This window comes from Takifugu rubripes, chromosome 18, assembly GCF_901000725.2.
Source record: "Takifugu rubripes chromosome 18, fTakRub1.2, whole genome shotgun sequence".
Classification (NCBI taxonomy): Eukaryota; Metazoa; Chordata; class Actinopteri; order Tetraodontiformes; family Tetraodontidae; genus Takifugu; species Takifugu rubripes.
Window position 1 is genome coordinate 2,754,214 of NC_042302.1, and position 24,503 is coordinate 2,778,716.

The 24,503-nt window shown below is 49.7% G+C and overlaps 1 protein-coding gene and 1 long non-coding RNA gene across 13 annotated transcripts in view; one reads left to right on the forward strand and one right to left on the reverse strand.

Moving 5' to 3' along the window:
- Nucleotides 1-15,552, reverse strand: part of celf2 (cugbp, Elav-like family member 2) — a 120,317-nt gene extending 104,765 nt beyond the window's left edge. For 7 of the 12 annotated variants that reach the window (XM_029825725.1, XM_029825733.1, XM_029825731.1 and 4 more), the window contains exon 1: nucleotides 15,339-15,552. In XM_029825725.1, the coding sequence (XP_029681585.1) occupies nucleotides 15,339-15,391 (53 nt within the window). In that variant the 5' untranslated portion in view covers nucleotides 15,392-15,552. The remainder of the gene's footprint in view (nucleotides 1-15,338) is intronic. The other 5 variants (XM_029825736.1, XM_029825734.1, XM_029825735.1 and 2 more) reach the window with 1 other exon arrangement.
- Nucleotides 15,553-19,780: 4,228 nt separating this feature from the next.
- Nucleotides 19,781-24,178, forward strand: LOC115246701 (uncharacterized). Its single transcript, XR_003885798.1, has 4 exons — nucleotides 19,781-20,706; nucleotides 22,463-22,522; nucleotides 22,995-23,147; nucleotides 23,214-24,178. It is a non-coding gene; the product is annotated as an uncharacterized lncRNA (long non-coding RNA).
- Nucleotides 24,179-24,503: the final 325 nt, after the last annotated feature.

Consider the following 24,503-nt stretch of genomic DNA (forward strand, 5'->3'; position numbering starts at 1 on the left):
TAGCTTAGCTTAGCATCCGACTGGCTGGCACATTGCACTAAATTACGCCGCATACAAAGAAACGTTCTAATCAAAGATTAAAGAAATGGTGAAGCAGGCCTGACAAGTATAGTGAGAGCATTCAGATGAGTGTGTGTCGGCGGGATTGACGGCCTGAGGCCACATTGTGGGCTGTAACGTGGGGGGGGGGACAATGGGAAGAGGCAGGGGGTGCTGCTTCTGCTGATGTGTGTGAGGGTCCTGCAGTGGTGTAATGACTCCCCAAGGGATCAGGACCTGGTGCTGAGACTCTTCTATGACGCCCCACCGCCCGCTGACAGTGGGGGGGGGGGGGCAGTATGACAGTAATTGGTGGACTGCCAATGGAATAAAGGCCGCCACCCAAAATTGAAGGTGGCATCAGAGATGTTCATTAGCCACATCCTACCTGCAACAAGCCACCCAACCGTAGCACATGCATGCGTCGGTGGTGGTGGGGGGAGGGGGGGGGGAGGGCCAGACGGGCTTATTCAGTCTGACACGTCCAGTCACATCTCAGTAAACAAGCCGCCGGACCCCCGCACTCGAAAGCCGGAGCGGGAGTGACAGCTCCAAATCACACAGGACAGCTTGACTGACAGGTGGGTTCAGGCCGAGGGAGGGATGGAAATATAAAAAATAATAAGCTGTATATTACCCAGACAGGAGGGATGAAGGGTGGGGGGGGGGGAAGGTTTCACTATACAGATGGTCAGGATCAAACACACTCCCGGTCCAGAGGTGTGAAGTTTTAATTCCAGCGAAGCTAATTGATCGTTAGTGTTAATATTTCAGATGGGTTTTAGAGTCGTTTGTATTTCATTTAATTCATTTCGCAGGGAAAATCTGCCAATTTGCCCTCTGCCCTGCCCCCGCCGACCATTTCAGGTAGACCGAACAGGAAGTTGTTTCAGCATTTGTGGAGAAACAGTTTGCGTGAAGCGGTGAAGGTCATCTGACTCAGCAGAAAAAAATAAATAATCCAGCCTTTTCCCACATCTCTACTCTGTGAATGTCACAGAATTTAGTCTATTTTTCCTTTAAATATGATCTCTGAATTTACTGGGGTAGATTAGGACTGTACGGGGGAGGGGGGAGGGCAGAAAATAGGGCAGAGGATGGAGAGAAGAGGTGAGAAATGGAGGGAGAGGGGTTAAACACAGGAGGATAGGAGAATGGGGATGAATTCAATATATTTTTAATCTAGCGGATGTAATCAGATTATGCGTCTGCCAGGAGCGACGGATCTCATAAGGAATAACCAGTTTCCGGGCAGGAAGGGGAAGCGGCGTGGCGAGGAGGGGCGGCGGAGACGTGCACTTTGGCTGGCCGATCTACATCGACACTGACAGATTCTAATAAATGTGCTGGGAGGTGCCCAGAGAAACACAATGCCGTGTAATCATTTTATCATGACAAACCGGAATTCCAATGCTGTCCCATGTGAGCCCAGGCGGGGAAAATTGAATTAACAGTGAATTGCTCATGCTTGGGGAATGGAGAAAAAGGGGGGGAATAAAAGAAACGAGAGGGAGATGAGTTAAAAAAAGAGGGAGGGGAAGAAGAGGGGAGGATTTGGCCTGCTTTAGTTTTGGCAGCGTGCGCGGACTCTTGGGGCCCCGGTGGTTTCATATAGCAGCTCTGCTTTCAGCCGCTAACAACGCTAACTCAAAGATCCCAGCATGACTTTATGGGGAATAAAACTCATTACACTCCAGTTAAATGAGACGGAGACGCCCGCAAGTATGGCACGCATCTGCTAACATATGTCCAACCACACATGCAGGTGTTAGCATAACGTTGAGCTCCCGAGATGACAGGGAGGCTTGTGGATCAGCGGCGGTTTGGTGACCGCGGAAGCCAAAATGATCCCTGTGGCTTTGGCCAGTTCACCTCAGCAGGCATTCAAACATCTACTTTTGTGGTACGGCGCGCTTCCAATCATCCTTGAGGTGGTTGAATTAAGTGGACCAAGCTGCTTTAAAGATTTCCTTCCTGTAAATCTTGAGTGCGGCGTGTAAAGATCAACTCACCCAGGAACCCAAAAAAATCCATACATGTGTTTTAGATTTCCATCAGATCAGCCCGTGGAGGGTTTTGCACCAGCAGCTGTTACATAAACATCAGTGCTGCCTAAGAGGAGTCTGTGTATACCGTTTAGCTAGCGACTAAGTGGCGCGTACGTGGTGTTAATAAATGAATATGTTAATAAATGTTCTTAGACAGGCTTATGCTACGCTAGGTTTTTGTTATAAGGCTTATCTTCCAGGCTAATGTGCATAAAACTAAAAAGGACAGACTGATGCACTTTGCAAATGCTAGTGCGCTAACTGATGAATATGAGGTTCTGGAATGATTAAAGGCTGAAGCTAAAAGGGCACTTATTCTTGACTCTTGAATTTCTTTAATCTTAGCCTACACCTCATCTGAATTCTTAACTCCATTCTTAAATCCGAGCCCCTTGAGGAGGTTCAGTAAATGTCTCCACTTTGATGGAATTTGCAGTTTCTTTATCTCTGTGGAGGTTTTTGGTCCACTTGAGGAAAGGTATAAAAGATCACACACAGAACATAATCTGCCGCTGCTGTGACTTCAGATTAGGGCCTGTCAGGTTGATACGTACATGCGAACGCGCTAACGCGACCCAAACGGGATGTGCGAGTGCAAGCTAACATCGTCCCTCTAATTCTTCGGACGGTTATTTTTTTCCCCCTCCTCTCAGCTGTCACTCTGTTGCTCCGTAATCATCAATATTACAGCTTTGACCTGGGCCAATGAGGATGAGGCAGGGATTTGCATAATTAGCCCCACTTGGACGACAAGTCCCACTCCAGATGCCGCGAGAGCGTCTCCAGTGGGCTCTGCTCACTTTCACACGGGAGACGGCGGAGTTAGATAACCGCGAGGACGAGCTGACAAAAGGGAGTGTTGTAGGTTTGATGATGGAGGAACGTTGCCCCGGGAAGGAGAGACGAGTTTAGGAACTTGGAGATGGGGGGGGGGGGGGGGGGAATCACAGGAGGTGCCTGAGAGTCAGAGCAAATCTGCTGATATGGCTTCAGTCACAGGAATAAAGTCAAAGAGATTATAAAAAACAATTATTCAGGCACAGGCCGCTAAGTTAGCAGCTAACCCAGTGAAGAAGAGCCACGGTGATGGAGTTAGCAACCGCAGGGGACAAGAACAGGGACAGGAAGCAGCTCTAATAGTCATAACAGCAGTGGTTTGGCCACGCCCACTTTCTAAATTTAAATTACCATGACAACAGGGCATTGAGATTAATAAAGGTGCAGAAAAGATGCCGTGGTTGATGTTCCCGCTGCCACACACACACACACACACACACACACACACACACACACACAGGTTCAAGTTAAACAAACATGCATGCATGTCTTTATTTGGACTGCAGGAAGAACCAAAGGAGCCTCAGACACATGGAGAGAACATGTAAACTCCACACAGGAAGAGCTGCAGCTGGGGATCCAAACCAGGACATTCACACGGGGAGGCAGCGACTCCCTCTGAACTGGTGTTTCAACACATTTAAAGGGGCGCTTAAAGGGGTTCTCACGAGCGGATGAATGCAGCTGAATCTGCAGAAGAGGTCGATCTGAAATCCAATCCGAGGAACATAAATATCTAAAAGGACATTTGTGGACGCTCATTTCACCGAAAGCCGTTGCCCGGAAATGTGGGAAATGTCAGTTGTTTGACAAATGCTTCCCCCCTGACATTTGTCGCGTCACTGTTTCATTGATAAAAAAAAACCTCTGCCTTAAGCAAATGTTAAACTTTTGGATTGAAGTTCCTTTAAAGCCTCCACCGAGGCGTTAAAAGTCAATACGGAGCTGCCGGTGTTAAGAGTCCTGCTCACAAAGGCGACTATTGTCGCTGCGACAAAGCAGGGAAACGGTGGCGACTTTATCTCGGTGACGGCAGAATTATGTTCTCTTCAAAAAGCACCATTAATCCAGAAGTGTTGGATTGGTGGCAGAAGGACAAACATCAGATTTGCAAAGCAAAGAGAGGGATGACAGGATGGAGGGATGGGGCGGAGAGCAGATGTGCAGACAAACACCATTAAGGACGGCGGCGCCGCCGGGGCAGGCACGCGATGTGGTCGAACGCCTGTGGGCTTTATCACACCTCTCACCTGTGTTGCCCCGCCCCCACATTTACATCTTTAACCCCTCCCACACCATAACACATATTTGACCACACCCACACCGGTTTACAGATATTTAACTCCGCCCACACAATAATATGACCACATACATTTATCCTCTCCCACACACATTGACATGTATTTGACCCTGCCCCAATGTTTACATGCATTTGACCCCTCCCACATACATCGACACGCATTTGACCCCTCCCACATACATCGACACACATTTGACCCCGCCCACATGTGTTCACATGTATTTGACCCTGCTCACGCACACGTGTTTATATTTACGCCCTGCTCAGTGTTAACAGAAAAACGTCTTCTTGAAGTAATGTTAAGCTGAACCTGGTTTTGTCATCACTGTTTGGGTTTCGCCATGGTTACGGCGAGTGACGCGCCAGCGGGCTCCGGCTGGGTGATAGCGTGCTCCAACGGTTAGATAAATGAAGCTGGGTGCTCTCTGAGAACGAGGAGACGGTTACGTAGGCTCAAGTCTGACATGTTTGATGCATGAGAACGCCGTTGTCCCATCACCGCGTGTCACCGAGGACGCCAGCGGCTGACGGAACGCTTTTCCACCGCGGAGAACCTTTCCATTCGGAGATATTTCCCAACACGGAACAGACCCCGGCTCAGGGATTGTTATGTTGTAGACATAACACACACACACACGCGCAAATTTACATGCAGTGGTCAGACCGAATCAGGGAAAGTTTCACTGTGTGTGTGTGTGTGTGTGTGTGTGTGTGTGGGGGGGGGTATTGATTAACGAGCGCGGGCTCTTACAGCAGGGTCAGTGTGTTTAACAGTAATCTGTAGATTTATGATGCTGGACGCTCGTGGACATTTGAGACTTCACACCTGCTGGTCGGGGCCGGCTCCGGCTCCAGGACACATCCGGGCCAGCCTCCCCGTGGTTCAAGCTGTAATGTCGGCACCACGATGGAAGACGTGGATCCAATATCCTGCTGTTTTGTTTAAAATGTACCTCTTCCGGGACATTAAGGATAACTTTTTTTTTTTATCCCAGAATGCCCTGAAACGCCGGCCTCCATTACCTCCATAACCAGTTGCGTGACTCACTGGCTCCAGACTCTGGTTGCCTTGGATGAAATGTGGAAGTGGAGCGTGAATGCTGGAGAACCGGACCTCTTCCCTCCGCATTTCTCTCCGCTTGAGTGGATTTTGTCGAATCAAACGGTGGAGGAGTGTAAAATGGTGACAGCTGGAGCTCACCTGTCAGATCCATAGAGGAAATCCAACCGGGCTCAGAACCAGGAGCTGGTAACTACGCTGCTAATAGGACATTTGATGGACTATATCGGCTGCGGATCAGCTCAGCGGTCACAGATCCAGTCTGACGGGTGACTCCATCACCGTGGATCCGTCTGTGAGATTATTGGCGATCAAACGGACAAACCTGACTTGAACCGGCCCACGTTAGCAGTGAGCTAATAGCTTTAGCCTCCTTCAGCTCTCTCCATCCCAGAGAGCTTTAATCTCCCAGCAGGCCTCAGGGCGACCTATCCATCACACATTTACATACATCTGCATATTTCCCATTAGGCTCCACTTGTTGCCTGTTCACAGCAAACTCAACAGTAATAGTCCTATCACCCCCCCCCCCCCTCACCTCTCCATCCCCTGTTCCCTCTTAGCCATCTCTCTCTCTCTCTCTCCCTCGCTCTCTCTGATCAGACCTCCAATCTGATCAGAGAGACAAAGGCGGACGCTCCCCGTTAGCGCGGCGTGCTAGCTATAGCAAACCATCTGGGGCTACAGACAGCCTCCAGCCTGAGAGAACACAATAACAAGAGCGAATAAATGAATTCAGCGCACAATGACCAGGACTGAAACAGACTAATTAGATTAATTTGTGATCAACTATTCAATTAGAGCCATTCAGCTGCGGCGCTCAAGAGGTATGGAAACATGCAAATGAGATGTGTGAACACAAACTGGAGGCAGGGGAGCTGGCATGAATCCGTGGAAGACCGGTTGAAGGTTTGCTGGGTGTCGGGTCGCGAAGGCCAACATTTCAGGGGGGGTGGTGAAAACCATCGCCTGGTTTGACTCCTCAAACCCAGAAGAGCTGAAGGCGGCGGCGTTCCTCAGGGCTGCTTCCTCACCTTTCTCACCAATCAGGCTCCCGTCTCAGAGTGTGAACGCGGACCAACCTTCAGCATGTAAATGTGCTTTTAATTGTGTTGGTTGTGGAAGCATCGTTAAGTACCGGCGGTAAAAATACATTTCTTAATGCGACTTAGTGATGCCCGGCAAATCTAAGACCATCAAGCGAATTAATGAGGGTGAGCGACGAGCACATTAAGAGCGGAGCTGGAGCGCAATCGTAAACAAATACATATCTCTCAACTAGACATCGGGGACGATATAAGAAATACAGTTTTGCGTCTGCAGACCCGCTAGGCTAGCGGCTCCTCCGCTCTCCTACACGTGCGAAGACGCAGAGATGCGTTTCCTTCAGCGTCCCTCTGCTGCTGTGCGAAAGCTTTTAAAGTGGGGGGAGGACGGGGGAGGAGGGGACACGATGAGGAAGTGGACGACCAGAAACCTGGTTATTAAAAGCCGTCTTGCGAGGATAACTCTGCTGTTGTTAAGTACTCCTTCAATTATTAAAGGCATTGGCGCTTTCATCCGCCGGGGCGTTAATACGGCTCTAACGCACGCTTTTGCCCCTCTCCGGCACGCACGTGTGCGCAGTCCTGCAGGGGACATGTCGGCGCTGTGTAAAGGCATGAAGGGAGGGGCCGCAGAGAGTACAATAAGTGGAGAAAACACACTCAGGAAGAGGCTCGATTTTATTTTTCAGCAAAGCCAGCCGGCCTCTGGGGGGAGCTGCAGAGTTGCGCTAACAGCCGACATCGCTCACGTCAGGGGCATTTTTCTCGACTGTCAAGTGGCCGTCAAGCCCGGGCAATAAAAGAGAGGCGATAAGGAGAGAGATGTGAGATAGTTGGGACTGAGCCGTGGGCATTGAGAGAGGAGCAGAACGCTTTAAGGGTGTTATCCTGCCGCCAAATGTTCCCGCGCTTCCGATGAGATGGGCTCATAAGACAGATTAGCAGCGCAAATGTTGCTCGGGAAAAGCTGGCACTGAGAGGAATCCCAACACGGCGCCGTCGGATACGCCGGCACGCGTTGGAGACGGATGGTGCCGGGCGGCTCCGCATTCTTCTGCGGCGCCGTCACGGGAGGAGACGTCTCCGAGCGTCGACGCGCGGGGCACGGCAGGGGTTCTCCGAAGTTTGAGGATCTGAGAAGGTCCTTCTCTTCATTCCTGATGTTTGGGTTTTCCAAGCAACAGGTTCATTCCGAGCTGGCCGTGCTGAAGCTGATGTCCTCAAGGACGTAACAAAGGCAAGAAGGGATTACGACACCGATTCCAATTGTTAATTCTTATTCAAACTAATGATTTCAGACCGATGCCGTGGCCCTATTAGAGGACACGGATGTCCAGGCATTGTCCCCATTGAAAGTTAGCAGTGGACAGAATGCTGGGCTGAGCGGGGCCCGCTGCTTATCGACCACGGACCGGGGCGAGATGGGACAAGAGGCACTGAGGCGTGCTGATGACCGTCCCCGGGGACGCCTGTCCAATTACAGCTTGAAATGAGCCGGGAGAGCAGCGAGATTGGGCTGGGCGATGATGAAAGGTGGGAGGCGGGAGGCTTAGAGCCGCAACGCAAGGGGGACAAAGGATATGAGTAGCACTTGAAATTAATGGGGCAGGGTGGAGCGGGACTCCCAGGGGCGAGCGGGGGGGCCTGCCGACGGCATTAACTCTGCGCTCGTGAAGCCATTAGGGGGCAAGAGTCTCTGGACGGGCGGCCGACGATGGTTCCCCGTGCAGCTGATGGGCCGAGCTGGCGCTGGGAGCCGTTCGGAATGTGGAAGCGGGTGATGTACGGCGAGTTAACTGCGCGTGACGCCATTAGAGGAAGCCGCGCCACCCCCGCCGCGCGACAACAACTCGTGACATCTCCGAAACGCGAACGCGCGAGAAATCCCGGATTGCCCGGGCCGCGCCATTCCGATCACGTAGGAGCTGACAGGGTGAAAGATTTCAGAAGAGATTTTAATAAGCGCTGGCGTTCAGAGGGTTTTCATTTGAAATGTCATATTTGGACGAGGCCGCTTCAAGAGCTATTAGCCAACAACGCCCCGCGTCTATAAAAGAGCTCTTCTGTGTGTGATTGCCATTTAATAGCCAGCCATACGTTCACGCTCCGGTCCTGCTTTAATGCCGCGCTGCTCCCGGGACCCGGTGAGCAGAGACAACTCGAGGCCTCCAACCATCTCGGCCAAATTACCGTCATCTTCCAAAGTGCGGCGTCGAGGGGCTGAGATGAAATGCTGACATAATGCTGCCGCGGCGGAGCTCATTGCCTGCGCGTGGCCACGAGAAACAACCACAAGATGTGACACAGACGGGAGTGATAACGCCGAGTCTCAACACACGGTAGAATTACAGCGATAAATCTGCTTTTATTGCACTTCCTCTGCATAGCTGTGCTCCTTTAACGCTGCTGTGTCGCCCGTAATTGTGGCACAATTTAACACGCTTGCACCAGTGCGGGCGATGTGTCCGAGTAACCACGGCAACGGACAGCGGGTTTATGCAGAAAAGATCAGAAAATGTTTTGTTTGAAACTACAGCGTCACGGTTCAGAGGAAGCCTCCGAGAAGGAAAGCGACAAATAAAACTAGCGCGTTCACGTCACGTTCGCTGGGTCGTTTTGGTCACTTTTTGATCTATTCCCATTATTTAACAGCTTTGATTTTAGATTTAATGCTCATTTAGGAGGAGACAACTGCGCAACGTGGCCATTTAATAAGCTTTGTTGTTGAGCAACTCCAACAAAGTTACAAATCATGGACGTGATGAGCCTGAGACGGGTTGATGGTCCGGGCTTGGTGCTTTCCTGGAGAGAATAAGTGATGATGTTTACTTTGGAATTTTATTTTTATACTCGCGCCATTTCGAGGAGGCTGATATGAAACTGCAGGGTGAGATGGGACTTCCTGTTTTATCTGCATGTTTCTGTCTCGGTATCTCTCTCTCTCTCTCACACACACACACACACAGACAGAGTGGAAAAAAGGTCTTTGTTGCCTTTATTTCTTGTAAACTCTGATATTTTAACAGCGACGCTGTCTAATTGCACGGTGGAGGGTTTTCGAGAGCTGCTCCACTGAAGATTTGTCGTGGAAGACGTTAGCTAGCAGCAAACTGGTCGCATGTCGAGCGGTGAATGTGAACCGACGCAGTGTGAGCCACTTCTCCTGTTTCATCCAAAAATGCGAGTCTTGCTCAAGCGCTTGACTTGTTTTGCTAACGGCAACTTTTTCTGTTCCACATTTACGCTGCTCGTCTGGAAGAGGTCGACGCGAGAGTGTGTTTGGGTCTGAGCGAAGAGTGGGGGGATAAATACATTCCATGCTGGACTCAGCAGTCTGTTTGTGGCCACGTGCTGCTGCCATGATTTTAGCGTAAAGAACAGGTTACAGATGTGATTTTGCCTCTGCTGACCCTTCAGTCCTACCGGTCGAGGAGGGGGGGGGGTTCCATTCTTTCACACAGATGTAACAGCTCAGAATCTGGAGTGAATCAGCTCTGTTACATCACAAATATTCCCGATTTCTGGGCTCCACCCTGCAGAATCCTTCCTAAACTGCAGAAATTGGGCCAACTCGCTGGTGTCACGCACCGCCTGGAAGGGTCCTGTTTACATCACCATCCTGCTTTCCGTGAGTTATTCCTGCACTTGGTCCTCTTTTGTGGGTCGCCATCTGCACCCCCAGTCCTCCAGGAGCGGGACGAGCGTGTCGGACGAGTGTGTCGGAGCTTATACCTCTTTCTCTCTATTCACAGGCCAGCCATAATTCATTAGCTCTCCCTCTCATCCTCCCTCTCTCTGCGGTGTGACCAATGCTGGTTTCTGAGAGCCGGTTGCAGAATGAAGGTGCTGACAGTCGATACTTCGGACCAGCGTTCGGCAAATACGGCCATTTTCATGCCAGACCTCATTCAAGAAAAAAAAGCTTATTTTCAACCGTGAAGCAATGAAATTTCCCACTGAAGCCACGGACAGTTTTAGGAATACTGGAAAATTACAGTCAATCACTCTCCTTCTCATCTGTCAGCCTGTTAACAGGAATTCGCGATGCTGCTGTAATGTTCTGCTTCATCTGCATTGTTCTTTAATCGTCTCCGACTGGACGTCGACTTTAAGTGCAACTAAATCTGCTGCCCTCTTGTGGTGGGAGGTCACTTGGAATACGTTCCAAAATCCCATCGGGTTTTAGGAAGCTCATTTCTTCCGCCCGCCACCAGAGGGCGCTGCCTTGGGGGGGCATTTGGCGCAGTGACGCTGATGTTGCACCAAAAATGGTTCACCATTTATTAGCGACCCACTCCAAAACAAGATATTAAAGTTTTCTCGTAAGGCTGCAGCCTGCTAACACCAGATCTATTATCATTACCATGACAATTATCATTAACATATGAAGACAATAAAGGAGGAGACATTCAAACCGGGGAAAGACGGCTCCTCTCACCGCCTCCGGTGCTGCACAGCTTCAGTCTGACCCACTGATGTGAACCTTGCGAGTCCAAACACTCGCTGGGATTGGTCAGTTTTCATTTGGCCTCTGGTCATGCAGCGTGTGCATTTCTTTTGGTCTTTTTTGGCTCCACTTGGAGCATCCGTCAGTCTCACACTCTCAGGCGTGCACGCACACACACACACGCACGCACGCGCGCGCGCGCGCACACACACACACACACACACACACACAGATTTAATTCCTTTTTTCTTATTTTCGCCAGGCAGAGTGCCAATGTTTTCCTTTCTTCACTGACTCTACCCCCTCCTGTCCCATCCCCTCCCCCCTCCCCCCCTCCTCTCCCCCCAACCCACTGAGCTTTCTGTTTTAGTCGCGAGTTAAAGCTGTTTATATCACTTTTTCTCCTTCTACTCAACCCGTTTTCCTCCTCATCTTTTCCCTCCCTTTTGGTTACATGCGTGTTGAGGATCGGTGTGTGTGTGTGTGTGTGGGGGGGGGGGGGGGGGGGGGGGGGGTAATGGCGGGGGAAGGAATCGGTTGGAAGGGAATCTGCAGCGAATAATGACCGAGGTGAAGGGATGAAAGGAGAGAAGGTGGAGGAGAGGGTCTCACAAAGCTTCTTAATGACTGACTGTCCTGAGAAAAAAGAATAAAGTACAGCACTCCAAGCACAACATTGATTAGCAACTAAAACGTGTGTGAGTGTGTGTGTGTGTGTGTGTAATTGGAGAGATAGCTGGTGAAACAGAATAAGAGAGATAGAGCACTCTGCTCCAGGTGGTGCATTATTAAACAAATTTGTCACTTTGGGCCAATGGTATTAAAACTGTGTGTGCGCGCACGTGCGCACGTGTGTTTGTTTGTCTGTGTTTGAATGAGTAGTTTATTTAAAATGAAAAAAATAAATAGCAGAGCAAATCTGCATGAAGAAAGAAAGAATGTTGCTATGAGTGTGATGAACATTACTGATTCACTGACTGAGTCAACACGTGTAGTCACGTCTATACTGGCAACATGCAATCACACGCGCACGTGCACACACGTCGCCTTTTAAAATTCCTGCGTTGCCGCTAACATGAGCTCTAATTTGCAGAGGAAGTTAAAGGAAAGCAGCCAAGGCGTGACTGTGTTGTCACGATATCCCAGAATGCACCACAGAAATCAAAGCGCTAAACATCCATGTTAAGACAACAGTCAGAGCCAACAGCAGGTTAACTCCAGTCCAGACCCTTATTACTTCCTGCCATCAGTGGGCCCGTGGGCGTTGCTTTCGCTCCACTTGGAGACCAGATACACACTGATTACGAATGCTGTGTATTCAAACGCACCCTGGGAGGAGAAGATGGCGCAGCATTGCCCCCCCAACAGTCAGGGTTTGGCTCTGATGGCATCGCTACGTGTTTCTTTGCCGTAGCTGCGCCTTAGAAAGTGGCTGCTCCACCGCAAACGCCAGCTTAGGTGCGCTTGCGCGTCTTCGTGACCGGGAAAAGTTTGGCGTTAGCATCATCGGCCACGGAGGAGTGTTCAAATCCTTCACCATGAGAGGATGAATAAACACAGGCCCAGATCCTGAGGCATCACACGCAGCAGGAGCTCTGTGAGATTATAGGAACTGGAGCTGTATCTCAGTTTTTTTTCTAGGCTGTGAACACAACCTAACTAAAAATGACCCCGAATGTGTCGCCATCTTGTTTAGACGCAGCAGATTACGGTTATTCAGTTGCACAACTGAGCTGTAGAGGAAGTTTGCGGCGCTGAAAGGACTCAGCAGGCAGAAATAGCCACAACACTTTTGAGGAATGACTATTTGTTCCTGTTTGAAGGGTGAACGCCGACACTTCCCAAACATCATTAACTTTTCTACATGAGATACTCTAAGTTCCTCCTTTTTTAAAAAAAAAAGATGAAGCCAGCGATACGTGTTGTACGACCAGGAAGTTCCCATGAGAATAGTGATAAGATAAACTCAAAACACAACTCTATTTTAGCCTTAAAGGGGGGAGCGGAGCTAAATTGTGTACAGCAGCCCACCACCAGAGGGCTCTGAACCTGCTTCAGTCTCTCTCCTTCTCATATCCCTGCCTTCTCATGCACTCCGGCCTGCATGTGTGTGATAATTCCTCCCCCTGTCTCCGTCCGCTCCACCACTGTCGCTCAGACTTCCACATCTAACCCCGGCCAAGCTTCCATCCAGGGCTTTCCTGGATGTCATTAGTGCGCAAACGTCCGAGATGTCCTCACAAACTTGACGTTTCTTCCCCCAGAATTGTCGCAAACACAAAATGAACACATGTTGAAATTCCTGAGAAAACCTGAGTTGCATGTTTGTACTCTAAAACACTGGAAAAATCCCGAATGAAAGGCTGTTAGATAACACACACACACACACACGCACTGTCAGAGAGGATTTAAAGATTCAAACAGTGGTTTGTAATTAGGCAGATGGATTTATGCCTCTCCTCCTGGACACAAAGCCAGCAGACAAACTCTTTAAGTAGATTAATTAAAACCAACACAGCGGGGTCAAAGGTCAAGTCCCGCTCAGGCCAGGGGGCCTCCTCTCCTCTCGTTATCCCCGTCGGCACCTGTGCCTGAGCGCAACCATTGCGTGATTGGATGTTGCCGTGAACAGACTCCTTTTCGCATCGACTGGAGTTTGATGCTTCCCGTGTGTGCGTGCGCGTCTGCGAGGTGTAATCAGATGGAAAGAATGCGCACGCTGTTTCTCATTACAGAACAACGCCGCCGCGCGTCGGACCTGCGGCGTGCGCCGCGAGCCCCGGACGGATTAGCTGCACGTGTGGGGCTCCTCATCTGGACCTGGGCACGGATGTGCCTGATGAAGGATGAAGGCGGCACACCCTGAAGAATGCGCTCGCGTGTTGGCGGCTAAGCTGCTCCTGCGAACTTGTGCCTGCGCGGCTAACGTTGCTTCAACAAGCTGCCCCGGGGAGGTTTTACAGTCTTAACGATGCCGTTTGTTGTTGCCAGAAAACGTCCGCATTGCTGAAACAACAACCTTCTTATATATATTAAAAGCGTGTGTCTGTGCTTGTGTGTGCGTGTGCTGCGAAAGCGTGAGTGATGGGTCGGCCGGTAAGCTAGGCTTTATTAAGCTGTGGCATGGCGGACAGCTGCTCCTCCTCTAATCCCGCAGAAGAAAGGTTTAATAAAAGAGGAGACGAGATGGACGGAAGGTAAATAAACATCACTCCTCCTCCCGCCCCCTCCTCACTGATCAGAACTCTAGAGTGTGTGAAACTCTCGGAACGGCGCGCCAGCCCTAAGATTAGCCCAGAGTGGCGTCTATAAGCTCTACCAGGAGATCTGTCCTTGTTCAGCAAATAGAGCACGGGAGCATCTGCAGAGGACGCTCCGCTGCAACTATTTCGGCGTGTTTCAGGTCGCTCGAGTGGCCTGATTCTCATGTGCGGGTGATCATCGCTGCCCTTCAGTGAGTGACATCATTTAGCCCGTCAGCGGTTTACTGAGGGACGTCTGTTCCACATTACTTCTCCAATTTTCTAGTTTGGATTTGTGGATAATGACGGTGGGCAGAGGACGGTGTTCAGATGATAAAAGAGGGGTGAGGCAGCATTAAGGGAATAATTTGAGGGTCTGGGGGCTTCTATCTCCTCTCTTCTGCCTGTAAAATAGAATTTGTGATAGTCCCCGCTGCTGAGCCCGTCGCGAGGATAATGACTTATTTATCGAAAGGCTTAAATATTCAGGGACGAGGCCCTTTTAAAATGCAGCTTTTTAAATTCATGGGATTTTTCTGCTGCGGTGTTTAATGACAGCGAATGTATTCATGATGATTTATGGCTCCGAGATGCCGTAAGTCTAATAGCTGTTCGACAAAGAGCAGAGCGCCGGCCCCAGGTGGGGCGAGGCGGCCGACCTTTCACCTTTGACCTTGAACGGAGGCTCAGAGCGTCAAACTTGCGTCAGCCTTTCCAGTGAAAAGTTGACGAGCAGAGCTGGAAAACACGCTTCAGCCCGGCGGAGATGCAACTGGATGTGGTGTGAAGGCGCTGCGTTGCAGGCAGTCTGCCACCAGTAAACGCTTCAAGATAAATTCCTGGAGGGGCAGAGTTTTTCTGCATGGAGCCTCTGAACATTCGGAGGGATCCGACATGCGAAAGGGAGGAAGGAGGGGTAAAGGGGGCGGGTATGGGAGGAGGGGTGAGGGCGATTCATGTGGTTATTTGGACTGAGCCGAGCGCCGTCGACGTTTGGAGAGGTTGGCGGTGATCGCTGCGGGTTAATGAGATGCACGCGGACGCGGAGCAGTTTGCACGCGTGATTGATGACGGAGCGGCAGAGCGGCAAAGTGGAGCGACAGCTGCCCGTGCGCAATTACGCACCGCAGCCACAGCGCGCCGGAACTAGACGTTACACGGCACCCAAGCTCCTTGTCAGTGTCCCGTTGGCCGTGAAAAAGAAATAAAGCAACTAAGTAAATAAAGACAACCCCAACCCCCGCTGTGCACCTCTCGCGCATTCTGTCTCCGCTAACACTCCGTTCACCAGTAACGAGTCACGGCCGGGGAACGCTTACCTTAACACGTTCCAGCTTTTCAGAGGGTCCAGGTCTGAAATTATAGAAACCATGGTGGAGATCTGGGCAGCACCGGGAGAGGGAGGGGTGCAGCAGAAAAAGGTCGAAAGAAAAAGCGACTCAAAGGCTGTAAACTCCGTCTGCGAATGGCAGCGATCTACGGATGCAACCCGTCCTGGCTGTTCGGTGGGTGATGAGCGCTGTCACAGCTCTGTCTCTCCCTCCCTCCCTTCCTCTCTCTCTCTCTCCCTCCCTTCCTCCGCCCCCTCGGGTACAAAGCCTGCGCTCTGCAGACGCGTCTCTCCGCTCCGCTCTTGCACAGGAGACTGCAGCTGGAAACGCAGAAATGAACCCACTTTCCCGGGAAACTCGTTTATTTACTCCCTTTGAAGCGCGCCCGAGTTTTAGGGATGGATGCACACCGCAGAAAAGTGTCAGTTTGCCGGTTTGAATGTGACTTTTCCGGTTTGTTAAATAGTTTTAGCGGCGCGTTGCCGCTGCGAACAAACGAAACCTAAAAAAAAAACCCAACGAGGCTCGCGTAAAGCTTCCTCAACCATGAATGAATGAATTAAACACTTCAAACAAGAATGGCAACAGATTTGAAACGGAAACTCTTAAACTCTCTAAATTCTGCACATTCTAGGACCATTAAAGCGACACAGATTTGGCAAGAAAAAGGATTTTTTCCCCCCAATGATTTCTGTTAATCATTCGAGAAAAGCTTCATTTTCTCGTCCTGATCAGTTCTAATAAACTGGCAAAGACCATAAAGGTCCCAGATTAACGGCTGATCTGATGAATCGACTGCAGCTTTGGACCTTGCCGACTGTTGTCAGGCTGCACCGTCATCGCTGCAGAGCCTCTCGCTCTCAGCACCAGCTTCCTGTCTGACACCACCACATCCTGTTGATAACCGTCTTCCCCTCCCCTCCCCAACTCCACCCAACCCTCCGCAGCTCGTTCTTTATGACGGACGACGGGCCCGCGGGTCAGAATGTGACCTTAGACATATAGATTTCCAACTGGAGGCGATGGCAGATGATTGTCTGGTAGGGCAGAAGTGGGAAGTTGCATCACCGGTGTTATTTTCAGCGTCCAGGCATTAGTCATCCACCACTTAGATAAGGATAATTTATAGGCAAAACTGATGCAGTTTCATCCTAAACTGGCTCCCATGCCTGACTGATCATCAGCTGAACTTGGAAACAGTTCTTTTTAATCTATATTAGCGAGTGAGGGGGGAAAGGTAAGATGGAGGTAAATGGGAGGTTCAGCCTGAGCCGCCGTACCTCGCACACTTTAAATAGGCTGAATTGGACATCTGCTCGTGTGAGGAGGAGGATGAAGAGAGCTGACAGCATCTCTCTCCTCTTCCTCTGTCTATTTCTGTCTCTGGTAGAAACGCGGATGCTCGCGGAGATCAAACAGAGTCCTCTGCACACGTCTAAATTTCTGCATAATAATCACGCTGGCAGGCCTGGCGCCTCCAAGTAGGAGCATCTGCACAAGTTTTCAATGCCTACAGACCCCAGAGACCTCAGCGGGAGGACACCAGCCGCTGTAACATGAATAACGCTTGATTTAAATAGCCTATTCGTCCACGTGAGGGTTCTTGCTGCATCTTTTTTTCAGATTTTCTTCTGTCGGTTGTCGACTTTGTTCCGACCGGGACTGTTCCTCAGACCCTCTGCAAGAAGAGCAACCCATAGCACGTCTGAGACGTAGCTCATTTCCTGCTATCTAGCAAAATGAAACACAACCAGGAAGAGTCTGTGGAACCCTGGGAAGCAGAAAAAAAGAATGACGCTTTGATTTTGGTCGGTCTGGTCTCAACACCGCCCCCCTTGATCAGTGGTGGAACTGCAATGTTTGTTCTGTCCGCGAAGAGTGTTGATGAACTTTTCAACAGGCAAACAGATGCAAACGGATGCTATGCAGTGAGTCAGGAAACACACACTCCTCCAGCCGGTATGCAAATGATTATTCCAATCAGCTGCCGGATTTCGAGCACACACACACACACACACGCACACACGCTGTCCCATCAGAGCCACATTAGAGGATTTAGAAATAGTCCACTTTTATCAGGACACAGGTACACATATCAACGCGGATGGAAGCAAAACAAAACCAAATGATCCCCCCCCCCCAGCTTTTATTCATCAGATCAGGCAGTTCTGAGGACGAGCCTTGAGGTTTAAGTCATCATGCATATGTGATGTGCATTTCAAATCCAAACAAATTCAGAGCATCTTAAAACCACCCACTGAATACAGATTCTCATTTTACCTCAATCCATTAAAAAAAAAGAGGTGGGGGGGATGGGGGGGGGGGGGGGGGGGGGTGAAAAGAAAAGAAGAAAGGATGCGGATGAAATAAGTATTGGGGGATTATTTCATAAACAACTGAATTTTCCTTTCTGTGTAAGTCATTTGATCCTGTCAAATATGCCTAAAGCCATACGCCCACGCGCTCATTGTCTGAACAACGCTCAGTTTATGAGCCCCCCCCCCCCACCACCTACACCACCACAACCACAGCCGCCTTCTCCAGCGCCCGAACCAGCCGTGCTATTGGCTGCTCGGCTCCGGTCTTCAGCAAAACCAAGAGAAAGCAAATGAGATTTAAATCAGAGGGCGCACAGGGCCTGAAAAGTGGCCCGGCCGGCTTGTTTGTTTTGTCCCGCGCGCAGTTAAATCGCAGAGGACCTTTGTTTTCTCGCGTTTACCTCAAGGACGGTCGACATCCACGCAAAAACAAACAGAAGAGCTCCCTCGCACATCTGGGAGTTTGTCAGATGCAAACAGAACCGCGCCGTTAATCGTGCAAGTCAAACTATATCTGAACGTCTCCATTTGAAATGATTAAGTGTGGATGATTTAGCAGCATCTAGTGGCGAGTTTCCAGATTGCAGCCGACGGCGAAGTAACTGGTTCAGATGCTTCTGGTCAAGTGTAGAAATGTAAAGAACTGAAGGGAGAAAAAGCTCAGAATGATTAATTTCAGGTGATTATAGAGTCGGGAAAACATAATTAATGTGTGATGAACAACACAGGGACAAATGGATTCAGCAGTTAATGGAGTTAACAGATGGACACTTTGGTGGTGTGCTAATGTTGCTCAGAGTGTTTAAACAAGCTGTTCCTGACAAAAACTGTTCTACAAATGTCTCATTAAAACTGAGTAAATAAATGCATAAATATATTCTTCTTAATGGGGAAACCGGTCCAAAATACATGTGGATGTCGCTCACTGATCATCCAGCCCTCATTTTACAGATTAAAGAGAGGCTAGCACATTAGCATGCTAACTGCAGCGGCTCCACCTGCTCCTCCAAACATCTGTTCTCTCTATTCATTATGTTTCTAATCTAATCTAATCTGGTGTCATTTTAGACCATTTTAACCAACAAAAACCACATTTTTAAAGCGAATATATAAAACAGGTGGATGTGTTAAAAAGTGTGTGACTGCAGTAGGTCAGCAGGCAGGTGTGTGGCTGTTTCACCTGTAGTGTAATAAAGCCCCCCCAGTACGTCAGAAATACCACAATGTTCAGCCAAACCTGGAAATATTCTCTCTCCTCTGTTTTCTCTCTTTTTTAGAGGCAGCTGACAAATGAAAGGCTCAGAGCAAAAGGAGAGGAAATGGAGAGAGGAAGAGAAAGCACTTGGCAGAGCGGCGTCCAGGCGAATCGGCCGAGAGAATGAGCGATTGCACCGGCGTGGGAGAGCGAGTGGGTGAGGGAGCAAGCCAGAGAGGAAGAAAAAGGAGAGAGGAGGTGGCGGAGGAGGTGGAGGTTATATTTAGAGCTGCTCCTAATCAACTTTTCCGTCAGTTGGGGTTTGTGGGGGCGAAAGAGAGAGAGAGACGCAGGTTGAACAGTTAAAATCAATATGCTGCCTACTCGCCGCCTCGCTCGATCTGAGAGGAAGTGAAAGCAGAAGGGAGAGAAGGAAAATGATGGAGAGACGGAAGAGATTGTAAAACAGGAAGAAAAGGGTGTCGTCATAGCACCTGTGAGTGTGAAGGAACCATCTGTGTTTTAAAGGAGCAGTAAGGTCCCGAGATGCTGACAGACTCAACAGGACAACTGTAGTCCAGCCAGTATATTCTCGTTTCAAGCCAGTAAATAATGTTAATATGTTATTTTGTGTTTTGGTCTGTAGCTCCGCCCACCAGCACCATCAACCAATCAGGGAGTCAGGAGCGTCTCACATCCGGGTTGCCAGGTACGGCGGAGCGCCGAACGTTTCGGATCACTTAGAGCTTCAGAGATTTGAAAGATGGAGATGGGGGATATTTGAAGACTGATACAATGTTGTTCACCTGGACAGGTAAGACTCAGCAAAGTTTGGCTCTCTTCTATTCTAACTTCAAATATTCTCCGCAGTCGTATGACGTTATGTGTGTTTGTTCATTATACACCAGCACGTCTGCAGGTGGGTCATCCAATAGAGTAGCTAATACATTTTGGAGGAGTAAAAACAGCGACTCCTCATCACTAACTTATTAACAACAGCTGATCCTGAAGCTAACGCTACATCCTGTTATCATGTGGCCTGTCCATTTTCATTTCCAGTCAAGACCTATAAGCTAAAGAAAGCTGTGGTGAGGTGCGGGAGGATGTTGAGGTATCCACAGGAGTTCAGAGGCGTTTGAGTGCAGGATGGAGATGATCTCGGTGACCCTAAACTGCCCTAGCATGTAAAGTCCTGATGCTCAGCGGACCAGCCAAGAATATACCAGCCAGCTATCTCTGACTATTTGTTTGGAATGAGCTGGAGCCGCACTGAAAAATCCGAGAGCAGAAACATATGTGGAGCGGATCACACTTCTCCTTCCGTTCAAACACTTAACGAGGGAGATGAGCTCACAGATGGCTACCTGTTGGTGGCATGAGCCTTCATATCGAGGAGCGATGTGGAGACTCTCTACCAGCCACTGTATCACATCCTGGATGCACCCATCCATGTTTATGCACTTCGGAATTCGGATACCTGCCGACACGATACTATTCCGATACAAGAGCTCTGTTTGCTTTAATATTGTTATCATTGTGGTTGATCTTACGAGGCTATAATGAACTCCTCGTACAAGCGTCCATACCTGTACGTACGTCTCCCAAGGCAACATCAGGTTAGTATGAGGTCAGAAAAGTGATTCCTGACGGCTTTTTTCTGCATCGGGCTAAATATTTGTCAGGCTCTCTCAAGAGTTTGACAACGTTATTAATATCGTACATTGCAACGGAGCTTCCACGAAACTAGAAGCAAGTAACTGGCTAAAGAAGTCGCGCCCGGCGCCAGAGAGACGCCCGCCAACGAGAAGCCGAAGACGACTTTGCTGCCAAAGAAGGAAGGCCGGTATGTAAATTTCTCGGTAAGATTAGTGACTCACCTGTGTTACATCAGATATCAACCCAAACCAGTGAAGAGGATTTAAAGAACCTGATTTACCTGAAACTAGAGGAGGTTCAGTGGGACCTACAGATTTAGACTGACTTCAAAGGTTGATTGAATTTTTCTCCCTTAAGTTGTGATGCTTCCGAGCAACCACATAAATCTGTGCGTGTGTGTGTGCACGCACGTGTGTGTGTGTGTATCAATAGTTTTGACTTGAGATCAATAGTGTGTGGGCTATAATGAGGCTGAGGCGTAGGAATGATAGCAGCAAGAGCATTTAATAGAGGAGGGTCAAAGCTCATATACAGTAGCCGCGTCTTAAAGCGGCCTTCTTCTTGTTTTGGACGCCCCCTCCCCCCCCCGCGTCTCTCATTAGCTGATGATCGATCCCCTCCATGTGCAGCCCACACAGAGAGAAAACGCAATTAGAGCATTGACCAAACGATTGTGTGAACTGGAGCTCGATGGGTGATCATCACCTGAGAACGGCAGCGGGCCGGTGATGGAGGGACCAAAGGGCGAGTGGGTGAGTGGGGGGGGGGGGCGAGGCAGCATCCAGGACGAAGAGAGCAAACCGAGAGGATACGAGAAGGAGGAAAACAACAACGGCGGCGGCAAATAGTCCGGATGGCGCCGGACTTTAGCCTGGATTATTTCAAAGGCTGCGTTTGTTAAGATTTCCAATAAAATATGTTGTGACCTGCTGCTCATTAGCAACAGCCTGAGTAAAACTACCGCAGCGAGGCCTCGAACCACATCTGAGTAGCCTCCTGCTCCCGTGTCAGCCTCACGGTGGGGGGGGGGGGGGGGGGGGGGGGGGGGGTCGTTCCTGTGGTGACAGGATAGTGTGTTGCATCATCTGCGGATAGAAATAAGTCAGGCTGACGTCCTGCGTCGCCCGCGTGGATGCAAGGCTCTTACTGCGCAGTGATTCATCACCGCACAGTTAACGCTGACCCGCGTGGGTGAGGAGGTTGAGGATAATTGACGCCATGTTGCCTCGCCGACGGCGCCAGTACTGCACCGTTTCCGCTAAAATCCGAGTGGAGACCTTTTCACCGGCTCGTTTTCCTTCTTGCGATCCTACGGTTCAACTAAAGAGCAAATATTTATACGGATCTTTGCTCATTATTGGAACAAACTTCCGCTGTCAGTGAAACTTCAACTGTTGCTGGACTCATCTGTCCTCTCTAACACACCTCATTTGCAACAGGAAGTCCCCTTACTTTTACTTCCTCTCCGGCGCGACAGCAAAATCAGACGCGGAGTCGCAGTTTCCTGCTAAAATTCAAAGTATTTATTTTCCCTGCATCGCTCGGGCTCATTCCCTCCCCTGAATTTCATTTCCCCTCGCTCTCAGTCGCTGTAACCTCGCTCTACCCCGGCGTCTCTGATTCATGCAGTTCTCCCAATTTCCTCTCCATCTCTTTTCTCTGTGTGAATAGCTTAAAAAGCATTATGCACCACACTGATTCACTCCTATCATGGGGAAAAAAACACTACCAGTCCCGCAGGGTCTAAACCAGGCTTTGACACAGGGGTTTTGTAGGTGGATATCAGCATCAATATTTCTAAAGAATAGCTGACAGCGGGACACATTCAAACAACACTCACACTCACATTTCCACGCTTACGTTTTGGGTAAAACAACACGTTAGCATATAGACGTTTAGAAAAACAGACAGTGCATTTATATTCATGTTCATGTGGTCGGCAGACACACGGATCTGATCGCTTCGACCTCAATGCGCACGTGGGCCACCAGCCGAGATGAACGGTACGTTATTGTTAGCGTGCACCTTTGTTAGCGTGCATTTGCTCGTGGAAGTGCATTTACTCAGATACGGCTCAAACTAATACAGACTTCTGTGCAGCTAGTGCTGTCAGTACAGGGCTAAGTGGAAACCAGAGTAGAAGACAGGGAAAAGGCCTAACTGAGCTTATAACAGCCTTGTCACGGACAGATCAGAGAGGCGGGAGCATTTCTCATGATAATAAAAGGCTAATATTGCTTCCATATATTTGGTCAAAGCCCATTCTTATCCTGCCAGGATCACTGTGCACACAACCGTTATGAAAGGGTATAAAACAATAAATATCACAGCAAAATACCATGAAAATCCCAATATGTCAGAGGCTGTGGAAGTATTTTTCCTCCCCCTGGCCTCCCTATTGATCCCACAACATAAATCAGTGGAGGGAATCCCTTCGCTCACCAATACCCAAAGGGAAATTTCTCTTTGTCTCAGGTGCTGTGGTCGTTCGGGATAAAAGGTCAAAGGGCGGCTGGAGCTGCAGCCAATTAAAGGCCTGGAGATATGACGCATTGAGGAAACAATCTTCAACCCCCATCTGTGGACCTTTGCCTCGGGGGCCTGGTTGGCAATAACAGCCTTACCTGAGTGTGTATGCGTGAACCTGCACCTGCCTCCCTTCAGTCTATTTTTATATCTGTCTCTTTTTTATAGATAAACCTTATCACGGCGTAGGGGTCCCGGCATCCCCATGACCCCTGCAGGTCTGCCATTATGGCAGATGTGGTTTCGGAGGCTCCCTTCAGGCATCTTTTTCCCTGAAGAGGGACGAGGTCTGAACTGAGGACTGCAGCTGGAGCCGAGAAGCTGGGATCAGCTCCAGGAACAAGATAGGAGGGTGAGGGCACTTTGGTGGGCCTGCCAGCTGCAGAGTTCAGGTCTATGGTCTCATCACTACGGCACATCTGGGACCACGTCAGATGCTTCTGGAGCTGAAAAACTGGGAGGGAAGGTAGTTTGGAGGCAAGATCAGGGTCCCTTCTGGCCACCTGCCTGCAGAGGGTTTCCACACAAACTGGTTAAAGACCTCAAGGAAAACCAGGACTGTTCCAAGCAGATTACACACCTCATCTGTCTTTGGGAAGCTTTAAATCCACTTGGAGGAGCTGGGAAACATCACTGGAAGGGGGACGTCTAGATGGCATTTCTGCCATTACTGAGAAGCAAAACTGCACCAAAGAAGATGGATTTTTAAAGAGAATTTTATCCTCACGGTCCGTGTGGGCACTAAAGTGGATCTTTTATTCCTTCTACATCTGTCCGCACGCTCCCTGGCCACAGATGTCAGCCAACACGCAGAGTTCTCCGTGCGGAGGTCACCGCCAGCCAGCGCACTCCATTTCCCAGGCTGCCGCGGGGCGGGCCGAGGGCAGGGCTGCGCGTTGTTGGCTGGCTTGATGAAACATGTCCACCTCACGGCGTGCGTCTCGCGGGTGGGGGGTAGAGGGGAGGGTGGTTTACAGTAGGTGTGTGAGCTGGAGTCAAAGGCTCCAACAGCGTTGGGCGAGTCAGATTTATGAGCAGCTGATGTGGAACGGAGCGAGTTTCCAGAGCGATTTCGGAGGAGCAGAATGAAATTCGAGCAGGGCAGCGAGTGATAATGAGTAAAGCAAGTGGTGCCTCTGAGTACATGTGTGCGGGGGGGTTGGGGTGTCGTGGGTAGGGGGGGTTAAGAGGGGTGAGGGAGTACAGTGAATGACAAGCAGTAAATAATAATAAACGGAAAGGAAGAGGGTAAAACAAGAACGACGGAATACAATCCAGCATCATCCGCATCCCCTCTGGCATCCAGATTTGTTTTGCAAAAGAGTAAAAAAGCATCCAGGGCCCAAAAGAATTTAGAATATAGAATCTTCAGCAGCTTGATGCACAGGTTTGTAAATAAAATTAGACTTAATCATGGCGTTAGTTTAATAAATGGACTTTAAACGATGGTTATCCTCC